The sequence below is a fragment of the Ixodes scapularis genome, unplaced genomic scaffold (assembly GCF_016920785.2).
Source record: "Ixodes scapularis isolate PalLabHiFi unplaced genomic scaffold, ASM1692078v2 PGA_scaffold9__187_contigs__length_104089568, whole genome shotgun sequence".
Taxonomy (NCBI): Eukaryota; Metazoa; Arthropoda; class Arachnida; order Ixodida; family Ixodidae; genus Ixodes; species Ixodes scapularis.
Window position 1 is genome coordinate 19,732,872 of NW_024609884.1, and position 20,762 is coordinate 19,753,633.

Below are 20,762 nucleotides of genomic sequence, written 5' to 3' on the forward strand. Positions count from 1 at the left end.
GGGCCACAGGTCCCGATGATGGCACATTAGTAAATGATTCTGTTCAGTTGAATCAGCGTATTGCGTCATCCTACTTGGTGGGTAGCAAAAAGGGAAAACCAATAGTAATGTAAAATACAGATCATTCACTCCACCCCTCACTTCTGAAAATTTGAAAAATAAGAGGACACATGAAGCACCCACTCCAGCAAACGTTTGAGCCCAGTGAGCTAACCGAGATCACCTCCTGGATCAGAGACTTCTTCAAGCACGCCAGTGCAAAGCGGTAAAGCTTGATGCAAGAGCGTGGAGGCAAAATGAATGGTAGGCAAATGGCACAATTGCTTTAAAACTTGGGGGTTCTGCCGACTCCTATACATACAGGGTGTCAGAAAAGAAAATTTACACGGTCTTTTTTACCGCAAAAATAAACTAGGCATCGCCAAACGCTCATTCTCCGCCCAAAGATAGCGCTAAAGGTCACAACCAGATGCCAAAGTTTCAGCCCGATCCGATAACTTAATCAAAAGTTATAAGTGATTTTCTAAAAATTTCAATGGGAAAATGGCGGCCGACGGAGTTTTCAAACACATGGGGCTCTATGGCACAAGAAACCGAAAATGGGCTCCATTTTCCCATTGAAATTTTCAGAAAATCACTTATAACTTTTGATTAAGTTATCGAATCGGGCTGAAACTTTGGCATCTGGTTGTGACCTCTAGCTCTGCCTTTGGGCGGAGAATGAGCGTTCGGCGATGCCTAGTTTATTTTTGCGGTAAAAAAGACCGTGTAAATTTTCTTTTGTGACACCCTGTACATCTACACCATTCCGCCTAACCAATCAAGGGCCCACCCTACCATGTGCCCCTTTTGCTTTCCTACTCTTCAAACCTGGCAAGAGCTCATTCCCCATGTTTTATGATTTCCTCTACTTTTTGGGTGGGTGCTTTTTAGTATTTCACAAAATATGCACCCAGAAACTGAGGAAGAGGAGGAGACGAGAGCATGCGGGGACATCAGAACACCGAGCTCTGGTTGAAAAAGATAAATGGTAGACCTAAAGCTAGCTGCCTGTTTTTACTGCACCCGTTGAACGCGGAATGCCGGCGTCCAACATTTGGCTTTCGCATTCGAACGCGTTCAATGAGTGCAGTGGAGACATAGCCAGTTCGCCTTAGGTCTACACAGTAACCATACCGACCAGAGGTTGGCGTTCTGACGTCCCTGCGCGCTCCCGTCTCCTCCTCTCCCTCACTTTCTAGGTGCATGATTGACTTGATTGACTGTGAAGCAGAGGCGTCAAAACTATTTAAGAGTGTGTGTGTGTGTGGGGGGGGGGGGGGGGGGGGGGGGGGGCAATCACCTCCTCCAGCTCTTTTTGTTCCGACACTAAATTAGAGGCATGGCAACTAATCTGGAGATGGGGAGGACAAGGAAGATTTTTGCCCCCCCCCCCCCCCCCCCCCCCCCCCCCGGCATTGCTTACATTAAATTTCTGTAGTATTTTTTTTTTTTTTTTTTTTTTGGGGGGGGGGGGGGGGATTTGCACCTTCTGCCATGGAAGTTCCGACTCTCCTAACAAAGACAAGAAGGCGACAATAAAATAAAACCTCTGCCCCATGCAACTTGCACAACTCTTAAAATAGTAAACGAGCTTGACCGTTTGATTAGTCCCTGCATAAATTGATAGGTTTTGCCCAATGTGCCTTAAAACATTTACTGCAAACGTCCGACACACCAGTAAATAAATTCGCTCAGCATGTCCAACATACCTGTAGACTAGGGGTCTCCGAACCCCGGACCACGGTTCTTCCAATGGAGCCCGGCCCACAGCCCGCTTGCTGCTACTGGCGCAAAAATAAGCGCGTGCATAAAGGAACGATGCTGCAACAGAAACCAACTGCGTAAACAAAGATACCAGAAAAAACAAAAGAAAACTGCCTAGGGTAAGGTGTACCCTCTTGTCATATTATTTATCGGAGATTGTAACCACCAGCATCATTATTCTTAGTCCCCCGTTTGATACCCGTGCACCTAAGCATGTTAGAATTCCTTTGTGTTCCGATGTATGTTGTGCTTGGTGTACTATGTCGTATGTATTGCACATTGTCAGCATCAGTTTTTATAATCCTCACTAGTCTTCTGCCCTGATGGAACATGTCAAAGTTCCTATGTGCTTTGATTTATGCCTGGCGAGTTTTCTGGGTCCTAATTATAGTGCATTGTCGTAATTAGCTAAATACTGTATTTATAAATAAAGTGGATGTATTAATCTACCTTATATTATTTTTTTAAATGTTTACTCGAACTTTCAATTTTGTATTTAAATGCTTATCTATAAAATTATTTGGGAATGAACATTCATGGAAGCATACGTTTCAATGGAAGATGTGAAAGATACTTTGTGTATTCAAAGCTAGATATAAAAAAAATATCAGAACAAGTCTTTTGGTAACTTATTCCGGGCACTTGTTGGATTGCCTTCAACGCTGCAGTAGTCAGCTCTTGAAACTACTGAATGACAAAAATGGTACAAAAAAAAAAACTACAAAACAATCTTCAATGAGACTTCTGCTGCATACAGGCAACCAAGAGCTACATGATCTATTGCACTACCACCCGACTACATTTACACCTACAGTCAGCACTAAAAGAGAACAGCATAAACAAACGATTGCCAGGTCGACAAATGGGCGGCACATGGCGCTGTAGTAATACAAGCACAATGGAAACAAGGTTGCTTGATGGGTGCCATCTTTGTTGCACGGGAGAGGTCAGCAGAGAGATGCCATTGTCGAGGAGCACTTAAAAAATGTCGCTACTTCGCACAGGTTTTCGCCAGTCATGCATGACTGGCACATAGGACCTCTGTTTGCTTGCTCGTTGAGAGCAGCAATATTTTCATTATTCACTGTTTTAGTCATTGGCAATTTTTCAGACGCCGAACTGGCAAAGATTATAAATAACAGTATAGATCAAGTACAAAAGAAATCACATACAAACAATAGCTGTCTGCCGAAACACCTCCAAGATTGGAAGCTGTGAATAGCACAACCTCTCATTGAATTCGCAACGAGGCGCCGCGTTCGGTGATTTCACACTCCCGGCGTCAATCACTTGTGTTAATAATACCTTTTAATGAAGAATGTACCTGGCATTTCAGCTGTTACGATCAGGTTCACACTAGCCACACAACATAAGATATACCTTAAACATGTCCTTCAATAAACTTCATAAATACATTTTTCTTTTTTAAAGTAAAGGCAGAAATAAAGAGTGCAAAAAAGAATTGTTTATTGTAATGGACATGCAGAAGTATATGCTTCAACTGAATTCACATGTACGAGACCACTTAGCATGCTGCCGGGAGAGGAAATATTAAAAGACTGAACATACAGTGGTAACAAAACTTATACAAAACAAGCAAACTGTGCCCCATCTCATGGGAGCAGAATCCTGATAGCAGTTGAACCAGAACAGCCCAAGCACGGGAGGCCATTCACTCAAGGCTGAAACTGCGGCTGTACCAAGGGGGACACCACAACATTTGTCAGCTGGGCTAACCATGCTGCTTGAGACGCCAGTTGGGCACTGCCCTCTTCCCAAGGAAGAGCATAGTGTCTCCATCTACGGTGCACTTCCATAAACATCCCGTGCCCACAATATCCTTGAAGATTATTGATTTTGTACCGCTAAGGTTTGGGTCCATATCACAAGAGCGAATGACATTTTAGCGAACGACGACATTTGAGCGAATGGTCGTTTTAGCGAATAACGGGGGCGCGCGTTAACCCATCCGTCGCGCTGCGCTTTACGCCGCTTCGCGGCGACAGTCTGCGGCAACTCATTACAAAAATATGAACTCACTTGGCCCACCAGAAAACGCTGTTTCGCGGCGTCCGACTATTCGCTAAAGTGTCATTCGATGAAACGTGGGCGTTCGCTAAAACGTCATTCGATCAAGTGAGTGCCTCCCGCTAAGGTTTAGCCTTTACATCAAGAATACTGATGAAGTCAGAAATCTAAAGTGAGTGGAACCATACTTATAAAGCATAATAAATTATTTAAGATTCTCACACGAAAAAATAGCCTGTTGCAGCGCTCCCCTCTTTAGACACTTCAACTACGACACAAGCCTTAACGTTTTGTGAAAATTAGTAAAATTTAATTAAAAAACAAAAAATCCAGGTACAGCATAAAGGCGTGGTGAGCCATCTGATCTAAATAACGCGAACAGTCGCAAAACGGGTGTCGTCGAAACATTGATGGGAATCATTAAATGTCAATCAACATGTTTAAAAAAAAAAAAAAAAAAAAAAAAAAAACACCATTGGCGGGGAAGTCGATATGAATCGTTTTCACGGTTCACCATGCTTCGGTTAGAAACGTCTCACAGCGAATAAATTAAGTAATAAAATATGAAGTTTCTGACACTCGCCTCATTTCTTGTCGAGTAATCGAGGGTCAGACATGCGTGTTGAAGAAAGTAGACATGCGCTAACTCAACTTCATTTAATGAAGCAGTTAGTACAAAACTAGAAACGGAGATCGTGGGAATGCTTAGGTTACGTTTATCACACTCTGGCGATGATTTGATGAGCTGCTCAGCACTGCAACAGGGTCTTGGCGGGGAAGTCGTCAGTCGTTTCATTCTAGCATCTCTCTCGTCCGATCTTCAGAACTCTGGAAAAGAAATGATAGGGGCGACTAAAACACCACCGCTCAGTCGAAATAAGTTAGAAATACCCACAGAGTTTGCTCAATAGATGGAAATAACGGTCAACGGAACGGGCGAACGGCACACATCAATTACAAATAATGTACAAAAAAAAAAAAAAAAAAACAGTGACAAAAGATCCGATCCAATCCGAACCAAAGCCACCAAAGCTGCCAAAGCCCCACAAAGCCTGGGTCAATTTGCTTTCTAGCCAAGCCAAGTCGTCCAATAGCCGCAAACTAGTTAAGCCGGGCCGTAGTCAAGCCAAAGCCACAAGGCAAGCCAGCAAATGGTACGCCTCTCAAACGTCTCTCCACCCGCTGCCTTCCAGCTCCTCTCTTTGCCTTCTCTCTTTTCACTCTCTCCACCCATTCCCAGGCTTTCTAACGCCTTCCCCACTTTTTCTACACCTCTTCTCTCTCACCCTCCCATCCAACTTCCGCCGACCGGGGACAACAGCAGAGCAGACGCCGGGTGGCCGTATCGGTCGGGCGGCTGCTACTTCCCGCCAAAACTGAACGAAGACTCCGTCAACGCTACGAATAGGAGTGTGGAGTTTTGTTTCGTTACCAAGTCCTTTTCTCTCTCTTTTTTTTTTCTTTGTAAAGCACGATAGTTGATTTTTGTCCGGTGACACCAGCACACATCGCAGGCAAGGTGCGTCTAGAACTTTACGTGTTTGCGCGGTTGTTTTCACTGCAGAGATGTACGTCGCCGATCTGTACAAAAATTTCTACAGCGAAGTGATTAAGACGCGAATTCTAATCATCGTGGCTGCGGACGTCGACGCGCTTGCAGCCTGTCGAATCCTTCAACAGTTGTTTCACTCCGACAACGCTCTCTACACTCTGGTGCCGGTCACGCAGAAGTCGGAGGTGGTGAAGGCGTACCGAGAGCACGGGGACGGCATCAGCAACGTCTTGCTCCTCAACTGCGGCGCGACGTGGGATGTGGTGGAGGACTGTAAGCCCAGAGACGACAACGTTGTCTTCTACATCGCCGACAGCCACCGGCCCGTTCACATCCATAATGTGTACAACACCAGTCAGGTGAGGCTCCTTATGCAAGCCAACGAGGATGAGGGCATTCCGGCGTTCGAAGAACTCTTTCGCGAGGACGACGATGCCGACGACTTGCACTTGGACGAGCTCTCTATCGAAGACGAGATCGACAAACGCCGAGAACGGCGGCAGTGGGAGGAGCAACGGAAAAAGCGCCTCTTCGATTACACTCAGTTTAGTTACTACGGCCCTGCCACGGCAGTGACAATGTTCGAGATCAGCTGGAAGATGTCCCGCGACACGAATGACATCCTCTGGTGGGCGATCCTGGGGCTATCCGAGCAGCACATCACAGGGAAGATCGATCACAATCGGTATGTACGCTTTGGCAACCTCTCCACTCGAATACTAATAGTATGAGCCGGCTGAACATGATGCCTGCACACGTTCTAGGTACATCCTGGAAGCTGGGAGCCTCCAAGCTCATGTCACGCGGCGGAACAACGCCAGTGGAGCCTTGCCTTCAACGAGCATTGCAGCAATCAACACGGTCCAGATTTCTTTCGACCAGGAACTGTGTCTACCGCTCTACTCGCATTGGTCCCTCTTGGAGAGCCTCCAGAACTCTCCGAGTGTCATGAGTGCCTTCAAGCTGTGGACACAGAGTGGCCAGCGAAAGCTCCAGGAGTTCCTGGCAGAGCTGGGGCTGCCCCTGCAGCAGTGTAAGCAGCAGTACGCTTCCATGGACATGAACCTTCGCAGCCACGTCAAGGAGTGGATGTGTGACGCGGCCGACAAGTACGGGCTGGACCAGCTCCTCTTTGCATGCTTCTCGGGGAGGTGCGGCTACCGGGATCAGTTCTTCGCCTCGGATGCCGCATATGGTCTGCTCGCCCTCGTCGAGTCGCCCGGGGAGCAGCTGTGGGAGAACTTCTTCCAGGCCCTGGACGCCCTGTCCTGGTCTCACACTGACACGCTTCGTCGGGGCATCCAGCAAGCCAAGGGCCGTCTGCTGGCCGTTGCCCAGCAAGTGCACTCCTTCATGAACCTGGGCAGCATCATTTGTGCGGGACCCTTCTTGTACGGCACCCTGCCGGATGGCAGTGCCCACCAGCGCCTCTTTGGCTGCCCCAGCGGGCTCATCCAGCTGGCCCAGTGTGCCCTGAGGGCACATGCAGCCAGCACCCGCAGCCGACGCCTCGCTACTCTCCCGCTTGTCCTAGCCGCCGAATATGCCGCTGATGCCACCTACACGCTAGTCGTGGGGGTCCCGCCGCTCTCCCAAGGGTCGCCCAAGAACTTTTTTGGCCAGGCGTTCCAACAAGCCAGCTCCATGACGCACTGCACCTTCTTGGACGATTTTTTTCACTCCCCCGCGGTCCTGGTGTATGCCCAAGACAAGGGCAAGTTCTTCGACGCTCTTATGTCGCTTCTGGTGTGAGCTCGGCCGGGCTCCGGTAACTCAGCCCTGATATGGTCCCATAGGGACAAAGCGCACAATTCATAGATTATGAGTTTTACCCGAGGCAGCAACCGAGGGATCGTCTGGAAACATGTAGCTGGATGCCTGGGTGATTGTTTTCTTTTTGGCAGTTAATGAGTGTGCGAGATTAAATGGTTAAAATTCAGCGACACATTTTGCCATAATGTTTCTGCCGAAAAGGTAACACTCGGGACACAAGCTTGCTCAAACATAATCCTGAATTGCAAACAGTCTGCAAAGTACAGTGCTCAGCAAAACGAAACGGACCAGCAGAGCATGTGGCCTCACATACCTGCTGCAGCATCTGCCAGAAGAAGCCACGCGATTGGGTGTCACATGTTGCACATGCTTGTAGCTGAGCCAAGCAGCCAGCGGTTGTTCGCGCTCGAGGCGCAAACCTCCATAGGTGATTACCGCAAAGCCAAAAAGAAAGGCACTTTATTTTAGTTTGTCTGAAAAAAGAACACATGCCATGGCATCACATTTATTTTGTATAAACTGACAGTTCGCTGCGAGTGGTGGTCACATTTTCCCCAACTTGTTTAGAAAAAGATAAATCTGCATGATACTGCAAAAAAAAAAAAAAAACATGTTGCAAGCTCATGGCCAGCATTGATCAGTCATCGGGGGCTGTGCACCGAACAAGAGCAACCACCGAGTGCTTGGCTCAGGTGTGCGACGACACCAGATAGCATGACTTCTCCTGGCAGATGGCGTCGTAGGTATGCAAGGCCATGCACTTCGCCGGGTTGTTTAGTTTTGTTGAGCACTGTTTATAATCCCTTATTGACAACCTGATTAGGAAAGTCTTCATTTTACAATCTCATTGGATAATTCATTTTATTACATGGGTTTCGATACATGTTGTTTTTTCTCTCTTGGGGTGCATCATTTTGTAAGTTTTCTCTTTGCAATTTTTGTGGGTGATGTTGACCAGCCTGAAATTGTTGCTATTCCAAATCTCCCAAACTTTTATGCTAGCTACAATCCCTCACTCCAACTGCAATCCTAGTTTAGGCATGTAGAAATACTTGTTAAAGTAAAAATTGTATGTTCTACATCAGTCACGCTTGACATCTAATGGTCCCAAGCTTTTTTCTATCGGGAAAATATTCCAGTTTCACTTGGTTGGAAGTCTATCTCTGCATCTGTTTCTATTCAAGCTGAAATGATATATGAAGCCCAAACTCGTTCTCTAAATCCGTGACTTGCATGAAACCCCAAGAGGGGCATTAACCCTGTGCATAATATGGAATATTTCGTACAGAGGAAGTTATAAACTTTACTCTGCTGTTTGAACACACTGTTTAGCTTACTAGCATTCATTTGTGATCGTCTCACAACGGTGCTCACATTTAGTGAGCAGATTTCTAGGACGACCCATTGTGCTTACGTTTAGGGCATCTAAACTGATTGGTACGTCATTTGTTTACTGTACACCTTCAGTTCTCTCACTCAAAAAGTTAATTGTGCAGGCTCTTGCCCTACTAGATTTATCGTTTTGTAATTAATGCAACAATCAGTTTGGCTTTTAGATGCATTTGAATGTTATTTATTAAACTGTTATATTTACCAGCGATTACTGTTTGGTGGTACAAGTTCCTTCTACTGAATTCATTATTTTCTTCCAGGCACATCTCATACTTACTGCAGCAATGGTGAAACTATAAAATTACCTATTAGTGCCCATATCGTGAACCACTTGTTTGAGTGAGAAAAGTTGTTTTCATGAAGTTCAAGCATTCTGAATTTTGCCGAGGTTTGAATGTGCAATTTTCGAAGCTTTGGAGGGTCTGAGTTTGACCTTTTCAAACTTTTGGGAGCTTCAAAATGATGTTTGAAAGTATGTTCTAAAACTCTACTACCCAGGCAAAAAAAAAAAAAATAATTAATCAAATAAGTTAGGTTTATTTGATTTAAAGGGATACTGAACCGAAATTTCGAGCTCACTAAACAAGGCCGGGCGGAGAGGCGGGAAGCTGCAAAACCAAAAAATATCACTTGTACGGCAATATATCTAACGAATCGCCGTATTTTTGGAAAAGAAACCCGGCCGACGAGACAAGGCACGTCATGATTCCCATTCTCTCTCCTCCTCGCTACATCCTGTCAAGCTGGTGAACCGAAGCAAGGCCGCTTCTCCTCATTCTCAAATTCTCCCGGAGGACAGTTACGTCAAAGAACTCGCTTGATCGCGCCCTTCTTTTCCAAAAGTACGGCCACTCGTTTGAGATATCGATGTACGAGTGATATTTTAGTGTTCACAGCGTCCCGTTCAACACTTCTGCAGCCTTACTTTGCGAAATCCACATTTCGGTTCAGTCAGAGCCGTATATGTACAGAGTTTGGTCAATGCGAGGTGTGGGCAGGTCTAGGGCGTGCGGCAGACTCGGAAAGAGGGCTTGGCATGCTCTCTTGACCAACCAGAAGCCGGAAAGAATCCCCTAGCGGTGGTAGCGAGAAACAGTTCTGATCAAAGGTCTATGTTCGTATATGGTTTTAATAAGCACGTAAGAGTGAAGTAGAGTAACTCTTCGTGGTTGAAAATAGGGTGCACGTGTTGTTTTGATCATGATCATGCAGAAAGATGTAAGAAACGAATGCGCCGCTCAACTCTGTTTTGCGCGGACAGAGTGTGACCGCTCGGACGGCAGATTCCCGGCGCTTGGCGTACGGATTATGTCAATCGTTCCGCTAGTCGCACCCTTCCACCATCATTTCGGATAAGCGTGATTAAAACATCACGTGCACCATATTTTCAGCCACCGAGAGTTACTCCAATGCTGTTATCAGGTTTGTTTCTTGCGACCACCGCCAGGGTATTATTTCCAGCTTCTGGTTGGTCACATTCGAATTTCTGAAGACGCCCTGGAACATGCCCAGCCCTCTTTCGGTCAATGGCGCCTCCTCATTTGTCTCCTATACTTCCCAACGAATGGCCAAACTCTCTACATATACGGCTCTGGGCTCAGTATCCCTTTAAATCACTGTAGCTAGAAAGTGACTATTTATCACTGCATTTATTTTTAAACACGTCAGGCTGATTTATCAATCCGTCCAATCACTGATAACTGCGTTAAAAGAATTATTGTAAATTTAAACTGCAGTTTAATTCATAACTTTTTTATTGATGTAACCCCTGCCATACTCGCATAAAAACAGCTTACTGTTTTAGTTAGCTGAAGAGCTTTATTTGCTTTTTCTTTCGTGTTCTGATTGGCTTGCAATGGACATATGTTACGTAACTGACGAACAAAGTGGAAGGTACATAAAAAAAAAGCTCGGTGCTCAGATTTCCTCAGAAAAGCTCTGCTTTCTGCTCGTGTTTAGATTAATATAAGTCTTTCTTGCTTGACAATTCTTTGGTTTCTGTACAAAACAAAAGCACATAGAAAAGATCAAATGGTAGACAAACTGTAAATAAGTAAGCAGTGATAGAGTGCAGGCGAGCTGGTAATTAATCGACATCTTGTAAGTCTGTTTTTTTATCGTTCCCCATCTCGGGGTTTGCTAGATGTAAATGAGAACTATTTTCGTGGTAATTTTCGCAGGAACGGTTTGATTTAAAGGGGTACTCCAGCATTTTCTTCCTTAGTAACAAACATTGCTGAAATAGTAACTTAAATATACTTATTTGGGTTACTATTTCCAACGAAACAAGTTTGGTCCTCACCGTGTTTTTGAAAGTGAGTCTCTACTGGCAACAATGAAAAAGTGACGTCAGCGGAAGGCAGGGGTTCACTCTTTGGACTGTAGACTTTGTTCCCAACTGATTACAAGGAGTTTCATGGTGTCAAATGAATGCTTTGGAAGATCGCTCCAGCACCTGTGGCGCGCAAAACAAATGCTCGGCATAGTCCATCTTTAGACTGCCCGCTGGACCTCCAAGCCTGCCTTCCCCTGACGTCACGGCACTGAAAAGCACGGGTATATTTAAACGTTGGTTTTGGCATCATCTTCACTTTGCGATTTCACAGTAACTACTAGTATTCTGAATTTCGCAATACTAAATAGCATGCCGGAAAGGGTAAAGGCTGGTGATTCCAAAAATATGGCTAGTTGGGGTAGCTAAAAAAATTGCCAGTGATTTATGATCATGATTTAAATCATCTTGATTTTTACACTTTGGCTACTACTCATAAAGAAAGCAAGTGAAACATGCATTGAGCACCACTTCTAGTCCGGGGATCCTGACTAAAATTGAGGTTCCCTGATGCTAGAAAAAAAATCGTAAGGGTGCAGGTGAGCTGGTGAATATTAACCATGTTGAATTAACCCGTGACTGGGGTAGAGAAGAAACATCAAAACGTAGAAGGGACAGAAAATAGACAGGATGACGTCTCAAACGTCGTCGTTCTGTCTATTTTCTGTCCCTTCTACGCTTTGATGTTTCTTCTCTACTCCAGTCTCAGGTTAATTCAACATGGTTCCCTGATGCCTTCACGAGTACAGCTCACCAAACGAAGGGAGGTGCAGAAACATCCGAATTCTAGACATTACCTTATTTGTCATGCATTGACCATTGAACAAATAATGCGGAGGCCAAAAGAGTTCAGGTACTAAATCAGTGTGCATTCATTTCATCACATCAATGGCCAAAGCATCCAAATAGTCTTAGAATCCAGGATGTCTTCCAAAGTTCATTGAATGTTTGCAAAAAGGAGATTTAAAATTCATTAAATTAATTGATAAAAAAATGTTGAAGAGTGTAGAGTATGACCCAGTTCTAATTAACCTGAGAACAGCAAAGAATGCAAAGGAATTTACATGTTACACTGTTAGCTAAGTTCTTTTTTTTTTTTTTTTTTTTTTTCTTACAAGTGCTATCCAATGTTTTCCAGTTTTTTAAACTATCATTTTCAACCGCGTGTTGGCGGCTACGGGTCAGAAATTTCTCTGTGGCTCCTGCAGGAACTGCAGAGTGCAAGTTATTAAAACAACTTGTTTAAGCTGTATTTTTTTTTTTTTTCTGATTTGAGCTTTTCTTTAAATCTGCTCAGACTGTCAGTTAACATACTCGTACTGCCCAGCTGTTTTTTTATGGTTGATTTAATGCGATGTTAGGGAAACTGCAACCATTTTTCCACAGCCTTCATTCCTGATTTTTGTCTGCAGTTGGCCTTCGTCAGAATCTGTGTTCAACCCTGAATCAGCATAAACCCTGATGAAATAATATATGAAATACAGCAAAATTCTACTTATTTTATGTGGGCTCACAGATGGAAGGCTCAGTCACACAGGGGGGTGTTAGCAGTAACTCTGCAGCGGCAGTAGATCACCGACTTTTCCGTGCCTAATCATATTTTTATTGCCACCTTCGTTGTCGATTAGATCGCGACTGCAAATGTGCTGGCCTTGATTACTTACACCAGCTTCGCAAATTATCGAGCAATCACGGAGTCTAATCGCCTCAGAAATGTTGTCTTCTTTCTCAAGTATCACCTCTGCGAGAAACTGCCCGTCCTATTTTTACGTCAGGGTCCTTCGAGCCGTTCCGGTGCGCGCCCATTTACTTGAGTATCACGAGTCTTCCGTCGCACTCCGCGGCGGGCCGTTTAGTGCGCTTTCCCTCAATGCACGCCGCGCGTAGGGGCGCGCGCGATGTGGAAGCTTTCGAACGGTTTACGTAAAGCTTCTTCTTTGAGCAACACACTTCGCACTTGGAATCTCTGGAAACGATCCACCTACTTTCACAGAGTACTTAGTTACGTGCGGAGAGTCCGGTTACAACTTTCTGAGACGGCAAAACTATGCACGTCTTTGGAGCGAAGAGCAAAAGCTCGGAAAGAACGAAGTCCCCAACACACGGTAGTAACAGCACATTCTATGATACGCTTCCCTGATGATATCACTGAACGCGACCGGTGGATTGCTGAATTCACGCATACGGAGTGACACCGAGTCCGCCATCGAAGCCCACATGCCATCCACCTCCCTGTTTCTCATTCCCCCCCCCCCCCCCCCCCCCCCCCCCCGCGCTTTCTTTTTTTTTTTTTTTTTTTTTTTACGGCGGTAAGCAAGGCATGTCGCAGTTCTACGGCTATTGATAGAAACACGTGCATAAGGAAGGTACGGTACATTGCAATGTCAATAAAAAAAAAAAAAAAAAAAAAAAAAAGAAATCCGGATTTGTGAGCCTTTTGAAGACCGCGCCACGAACCTACGTGCGCCACGAACCTACGTGGGCAACTGACGCGGCAGATTCAAAACACGTCCTTAGCTGCTTCAGCACAAAGCTTTCCGATTCCCTGTCAGTGCCCCCGAGAGTGACAGAATAGCTTCCAGTAAAACAGTCCCAGGTAGCAAAGAAAAAAAAAAAAAAAATGCTGTTTAGTTTTGCCCACCTAGTTCGTGCCAACTCCGCATGCAGACAGTCCGTGCGACTTCACTTACTCCAGCCACCCTGAGTGGGCTGCGGCGACGTGGGCGATGAGCCTCCCGAGCGTGGCTGGTGGACACCCGGGTGGTACTCTTGGAAGCCTGCAAACGGCACTCGTTTTCTCATTCTTTCTCGAAACACTCGGGGCTCTTCGGGCGTAGATGGTCCCGCCCATGACCGGACGCACGCGTGAAAGTAAAATACTTACCAGCATTCCTCCGCTCGGCGGACGGGGGAAAAGGAATCGCTTTCACCTGAAACAACGTCGGATACGTGCAGTGAGTCCCCAGCTCCTTCAAAAAACGTCAAAAGAAAACTTTTTTTTTTTGTGTGTGTGTGTGTGTGGGGGGGGGGGGGGGGGTGGGACGTGACGTGATGCAGCAAGGCGGCAATAGTCATCTCGTACGACAACAGACACAACCAATTGTTTATTTTTCTAATTTGAGGTTTCTGACAATAAGCAGAGCCCCGCATGTCCGGGGATATCTGCGGGTATCCGCAATGAAACCGCGGTGGATGCGGGTACGCGGTTTCCTGCCGCTTGCCGGCCCAAGTCGGATGCGACCTCCAAATATGTTGATAAAATGGGGATATGAAACGCTTTAGATTTGCAAGGCGGTTCCAGTCGAGACTATCTTGTAGTTAAATTAATTTTTGTTGCAATAAGCTCTGGGGTTTTCCGGTAAAAGAGACTGTATTGGTCAAAGAATGCGGACTTCCGATGGTCCTGTTCCTCCCTCGTGGACGAAAAACCCCTGTTCAATTACTAAGCGTTTTCATTCAGACGTTAATTTGCCTTATACCAGTGGTTCTCTAATGGGGGTCCGCGAAGCCCTGCCTCATCAGCCAAACCCGGCAATAAAAGTTGTCTTTTTTGAAATTGAGAAGAAAGGTTCCAATTTTCGGGTGAGTTTTCTCGTGCGTATGTCAATGAGAAAAGTCTACTTCACACAGCCCTTAGTTATATCCATTTATTAAATCATCATAATTAACCTATACCTGCCCCTTCCCCTCACCACGAACGGGGTCCTCCATCATCTCCGCCGATCTACAAGGGGTCCGCGAAAGCTTTCGGCAGCACATTATGAGTCGAAGCTTGACATCATTGTTTTAGCACAACGCTGTGAGAGGCGCGAGATGCTATTGTGTTGGAAAGGTTTAGTTCACACAAACCCACGCGCACCAAAAAGCGCCATCAAAACCTAAAATGCAAGGGAGAAAAAAAAAAAAAAAAAAAAAAAAAGATATTGCGGGTTTGGATGCGGACGCGGGGTTTGATCGTTCGGATCGAGCGTTAGCCCGTATCATCTGGAGTGCTCTCCAGAAAAGCGCGCGTACACTGTTTTTGAAAACGATTTAGGCCGCACGGTCTCCGTGTCAAGGTCTACATCTTATTCATCTCCCGAACCGTTAGTGTCATGATAATTAAAGCCGGCCACCATGTGTGATCGTCAATCACCAGAACCGCGAGCTCGGAAAGGTGAAGGATTGCACTTACTTCCGTGTTGCGGCTATCCTTGTAGCTTCCGGCGCTGCTTTTGTCGGGCATTGTGATGTCCCTCGTGCACTGGAAGGACAAACTCGACTCACTCTTATACAAAATAGCTTTTCTCAAGCCTGCACTACACAGAAGATCGTAACGACAACGTGCTGTACTATCGACCGCAGCAACACGTTCGCAAACAAGATAACTTTTTGTTTTTCAAGGGCAAACAGTCTATATATACATACATATTCCAGGATTCTGGCCGTGACTAAACTTATCAGCTGGAAATGTTGCGTGAATGTCATCCCAACAGTTATCTCGCTTGGAGTAGCGTTCTTTGTTATCGCCTGCATCGAGATACGTTGTTTGAACCAGTACCTGATTAGAAATATCTGGAGCACCCTAGTCCTGCCATGGGCACGAATACTATGCACCGTGAACTCGGGCGCTTAAAAGACCACAAAGCGTAACTGACGGTTCTTTTGTATCGTATGAGCATGGTTCAATAACCTCTTGCACAGATGCGTGTACAGATGTAGTACCGTGTCCGTGTGGTACTTAATTGGTCGTATCCGTATACGTACTACGATGCCCTAAGGTTCAACCGCTTCAGAAGACGGCGTGAGTATGTTTAAATATTCCGTCCCGAAATAAAATGACAAAACTGGGCGCGATCTGAAGGTAAACGACTTCAAGTTGAACGTGCGGCAAGCAGTCCCGCATTATCCATGACGACGGCCAACTAAACGACATCCACAAGTCTACGATGCCAGAAAAGCCCGAAAGCGAACACAAGCAGGAGCTTTCTTTCCTAACTTACACGTACCAGAGTTCGTTCCCCGATCTTAGTCAGCGATCACTAAATCGCGACCAAAAACTAACGGCGCTACAGAATACAAGCGAACCCGCGCTCTCGCAAACTAACGGACCACCACCATCCGGAAGCACTAATCCACTCGGAAACACTCGTGAGGCCGTTTTCTGTCTCGATTTCATTTATCCTCCTCGCAGCTCGCAGGCAGGCGAGCGCCACATATCCTTATCGCTCTGTCTGGGGGCTCCTTTGTTCGTTGCGGAGATTTCGTGCGAAAGGCGCTGCTCCAAGTTGCGTGAGCCTCTAAACTACACCCGAAGCAGCACGTGCTGCATGCAGATGCTGATGCCCCGGTGGCGGCACGCAGGCGCAGCGGGCACACGGCCAGCACAAAGGATGCCCCAACCGCTTACCTCGGTGTGAAGCGGCGGTTGCTCTCCCTCTCCGGTGGCCGTTGATGCGACTGGTTTTTACTCCGGACGGCTTCCCTAGACTCGATCTCCCAGGGAGTAGGACGGCGGAACCGCCACGAGCAAGGGCTTGCGCGCGGAGACGTCAGGCGCCTCGCGAAGTCGAGGGCCTTTTCTCAGCCAAGGTCGGTACGGATTCGGGGTGAACGGCCCGTGGCCAAAGGGAGGTTTCGCTCTTTGGACCCAGCAAACCGGAACGCCCACTGCCGGTTGGCCCCAAATCGTCGGCGGTCCGCAGTTCGGAGTAAAACGAGCGACCAGCTCACGTCGGGCGTCCCGCCGCCACGGCGAAGAATCACCCCTTCTAATTACGTCTGGAGCCCCACTCCGTTGGGTGATCATCGCTTTCAGGTGGTTTTTACGCGCTAATGCTGGAGGCACCGTTACGATACTCGGTGGGAAACGTTGCAATGGAGAGAGCAACTTTTTTTTTTCTTTTCTTTCTTCTTTGGGATAAGTGAAATAAAAAGAACACGAATTGGTAGAAAACATTTGCATCGAAAAAAAAAATATATATATAGGTAATCGGTTTTATATGCCAGTCAGGGTCGCACTGCTTCTTGAGAAAATGTAGTTTGTGGTCCACACTTGCATGAGCACTGTCGTTTGCTCATTCAGAGGTCTTGAGTTTTGGTGAGAAATTAAAGGGATGGGAGTGATCTCTTCAACGCAGTGAAACAGGAATATAAAGCTAAGGTAGAGACAGCACAACTTTTTACATCCTACGATAGAACAGCACTGCTGTACAGCCTTTGTCGGTTCTATAAAATGTCTCTGAAGCCGACGTCGTGCGGTAAAGCTCAATTTGAGTGAAGGTTTGTTGTCGTTTTTTTTTTTTGTTTTTTCTTGAGGGGGGGGGGGGGGGTAATTTGTTACTCAATGTTTTGACCGTTTTTACATCACAAGTTAGTTCAGGACACTGCAAACGGTAAAGTTAAAACAAACAAAAAAATGTTTTTATTATGCAGAAGCGCGGCTGATTTTTCTAAATGTGGCAAGATTGCTCGTATATATATATATATATATATATGTGTGTGTTTTCTATTCTTGCAGATTTGTTTTAGAAAAAGCCATGAAAGCTACACTTATGCGGTTTGTGCGAGTGAATTATACGCCCAGCGGGCATTATGTGGGTGGCTAATCTTTGCGATAAGTCGGCTAATTAATTAAAATTCACTAATTAACTTTTTAATTAGTGAAAATAGACATATGGTTCCAGTTAGAAACTTGCTGAGCGTCGTCCAAAACCCCTAAATCAGTCATTTTCAGAAAGACTTTCGGCGCGTGATAAGCGTAGCAGTGCACTAAAGTTACCACTCGTAAAGCCTTTCTAAAAGTCTTTCTAAAAAAAAAAAAAAAAAAAAAAATTGATTAGGGGTTTTGGACGACGCTCAGCAAGTTTCAAATTTGAACCATATGTCTATTTTCACTAATTAAAAAGTTAATTAGTGAATTTTAATTAGCCGACTTATCGGAAAGATTAGAGACCCACACAATGTCTCCCTGGGCGTATAAGTCACTCGCACAAACCGCATAAGTGTAGCTTTCACGGCTTTTTTTAAAACAAATCTGTAAAAAAAAACAAAAAAAAACGATCTATATATATGTTACAAGCAATTTTGCCACATTTAGAAAAATCAACTGCGTTTCTGCACTTTCTTTCTCATAAAATAAAGTTAACTCATATATTTGTTTTATATATATATATCCGTAAGATGCACGTAAACATGCTAATTTTGATACATTTTGCGCCATTTTATATAAATTAGTTTGTTGGTAAATAATTTGTAAATGTCTGTCTAAAACGTAATTCCTTGTTTCGTAGCTTTTTCTTCGTTTTTAATACTACGGTACATGTTGTAAAGCTGATAAATAAAGTAGGAAAAAGTATTACTACTACGTGCATGCCTTGGTGCGAAATTGACGGCTCTGCAAAATACCCTATAGAAACCTCAACAACGTCCACATCTCGAGCTTTGAAATTTCATATCTCAAATTAGCTATACAACGTTCAGATGTAGCTGAATGCCCCTCCGAAGAACGTGGCTTTCACACATATTTTTACGTAAATTACCAGTGATGGAAGTGCCCTTTGGCCTTTTGGAGCAGGCCTTGCAGCAGGCAAAATGTTGTTTTGGAGCAGGTAGTGGCCCTTTTGGGAGCAGGGTCCGGCATATGTTGGCATATTACTCGAAAATGAAATAATGCTGCATTGCTATATAAAGCCCATCTCGATTATTGGAACACAGCGCCTGTCGCCTTTTTAAGACAGGATATATAAAATTCAACAAAGTAAACACAAAAAAAGACTTTTAAAAGAATAAAGTTCATCTGCTCGTCACATAAAAAAATACAATTAAATATGTAACACTGAGTTCTGATGGTACAGGATATTTAGTTTTATGAGCCTGCACTTCTCTGCAGCAGCATCTAACGACTCTCACTGTTGTGGAATGTTTTAGTTCAGATTAGATTTTTTTTTTTTTGGGGGGGGGGGGGGGGGGGGGGGCAGCAGCTTCCAATATTGTGGTATCTGATATTCGCTTCAAAAATTCCGATTCATTTTCGATGTGCTGGCGAAGTCACGATCGGATCAGGGCGAGTTAACCCGTTGAGTGCGCACCTTGGCATGCACCGACGCACTGCAGAGAAGCGACACCCGCGGAGCAGACACCGCAGTCGCGCGAGTCGCGCAGTGCTTTGTGCTCCGAAAAGGACGGTGAGGCTTTACCAGCACTACATCCAGAGTTTGGTGCAACTCAACTATACTTCGTTTCAGTTTCGGTGCGAGCGCAGCCGAAGCTACAAACGCGCGCATGGAGCCCGTAACGGTGCCCACACTGCACGAGCCCACGCGCGAGTCAGGAATGCACAGAGCATTGGGCTCGCGCTAGCTTGGACTTAGCTGGTAGCTAGCGCACCGGAACGGGGCGGGCCAACATCAAAAACAACCACAAGCTCGGCCTCTTTTTTTTTAATAGGCTGCTCAGTGGGATGGCTTTTCGCTTAGCCTTTGCGGCTTTGGTCTCAGATGTTGCTAACGTTGTTCCTTTCAATTATTATGATAAGGCGCCCCCGCACTTTCGGTTTGCGTAACAGTTACGGCGCGGAAAATACCGCGGTACCGCCACGCGCTCTGGTAAGACTTCAATTTTTATTTTTTATTGCTACATCTCATCTCGGCGCAGGCATGGCGCAATTCTTCGGTAAAATGACAATTTGGCGCTACATGTTGCAGGATTGCGTCCTTGGCGCAATTTGGCGCAGCACTTCCATCACTGCGTAAACATAAAACGTATGACCCGGGCCATCATCGTACACTCAACCTTTATCGTTCTCAAAATTTTTTTAGCGTAGGATATAGCTTTACATCCCAGCATACATGAGGTTGAGAATATCTTTTAGTGTCAACAGTGCTTTCTGTTTTAAATGCTGAACATGTCTCGTTTTCTGCTTGTTTACTCCAGAAAAGCTAACAGAAAAAGCTTTTACTGAATTAATGTGAGCCCTGGCATCACATGAAGAAAAAAAAAAAGAACAATCTCAGCAGAGTATGTAAAAGCAATCGATCTATCCTATTTTAATCACTTAGACTTTTCAGTTTTTTAACTTATACCTGTAGTTCGACTTTGCTGCAGAACTAAAAAACATAAAAAGAAACGTAATAATTTTTTTTTGCTAGAACATTATTTAAAATTTAATCACTATTTTTTTTTTAAGAAATTGGCAATTATCGGTATTATAACCTGGACGTTTGACATGGAAAACGCAGATATATAGAACTGTCAGTACTGACTATTTAGGAAGCTTGGTACGTTTTCACTTGCAACAGCAATGGCTTGATCACAATTGAACACACCCTCGAAATCGCAGCAAAAGCTCTGCTCAGGGGCGGATCCAGAACTCCGTTTTTATTTGGTGGGAGGGGGGGGGGGGGGGGGGGGGCCGACGGGGCGTCCCTTCCCCCCCCCCCCTCCCCCTGGATCCGCCATTGGCTCTGCTACAGTAGCTCTGCTTCATTCCCGCGGCCCAGGCATTAAAAATCCGCACAGCTGTATTCCTGCCTCCCTTAACTATGCTGCGTAAATTGAACACTAGGCACTTCCTGTTAGTTATAGTAAATTATGTCGTAATATTGAAGAGCATTTTAACTCAAAATCAAAAAGGAAGAGTTTTTCTTCTTTTACTGTTACTTAAACGTGTTTTGGGCCACACTAAAGAGGCAGTCACAAGAATATCTAAAAGTACAAAATGCAACAAAAGAAATTTAGATTTTTTTTTTTTTTTTGTTGCAAAAATAAATTAAGTATCGCCGATTGCTCATTCCCCCCCAAAGGTAGTTCTAAAAATCACAACCCGATGTCAAAGTTTCAGCCCGATCCGATACCTTAATCAAAAGTTATGATTTTCTGAAAATTTCAGAAACCAAAAAA

General features: G+C 45.2%; 1 protein-coding gene and 1 long non-coding RNA gene across 3 annotated transcripts; one reads left to right on the forward strand and one right to left on the reverse strand.

Moving 5' to 3' along the window:
• Positions 1-4,477: 4,477 nt before the first annotated feature.
• Positions 4,478-16,614, reverse strand: LOC115331159. 2 transcript variants are annotated; one of them, XR_005717783.2, is made up of 5 exons: positions 16,273-16,614; positions 15,058-15,126; positions 13,768-13,813; positions 13,574-13,660; positions 4,478-4,662 (listed from the first exon to the last, which is right to left on the reverse strand). It is a non-coding gene; the product is annotated as an uncharacterized LOC115331159 (long non-coding RNA). The 2 variants fall into 2 exon arrangements; XR_005717784.3 differs by lacking the exon at positions 16,273-16,614 and adding an exon at positions 15,872-16,019.
• Positions 5,019-8,759, forward strand: LOC8030869 (cell division control protein 45 homolog). Its single transcript, XM_002403191.5, has 2 exons — positions 5,019-6,071; positions 6,151-8,759. Exons 1-2 carry the CDS (start codon positions 5,401-5,403, stop codon positions 7,136-7,138), a joined length of 1,659 nt encoding a protein of 552 aa, XP_002403235.2. The 5' UTR covers positions 5,019-5,400; the 3' UTR covers positions 7,139-8,759.
• Positions 16,615-20,762: the final 4,148 nt, after the last annotated feature.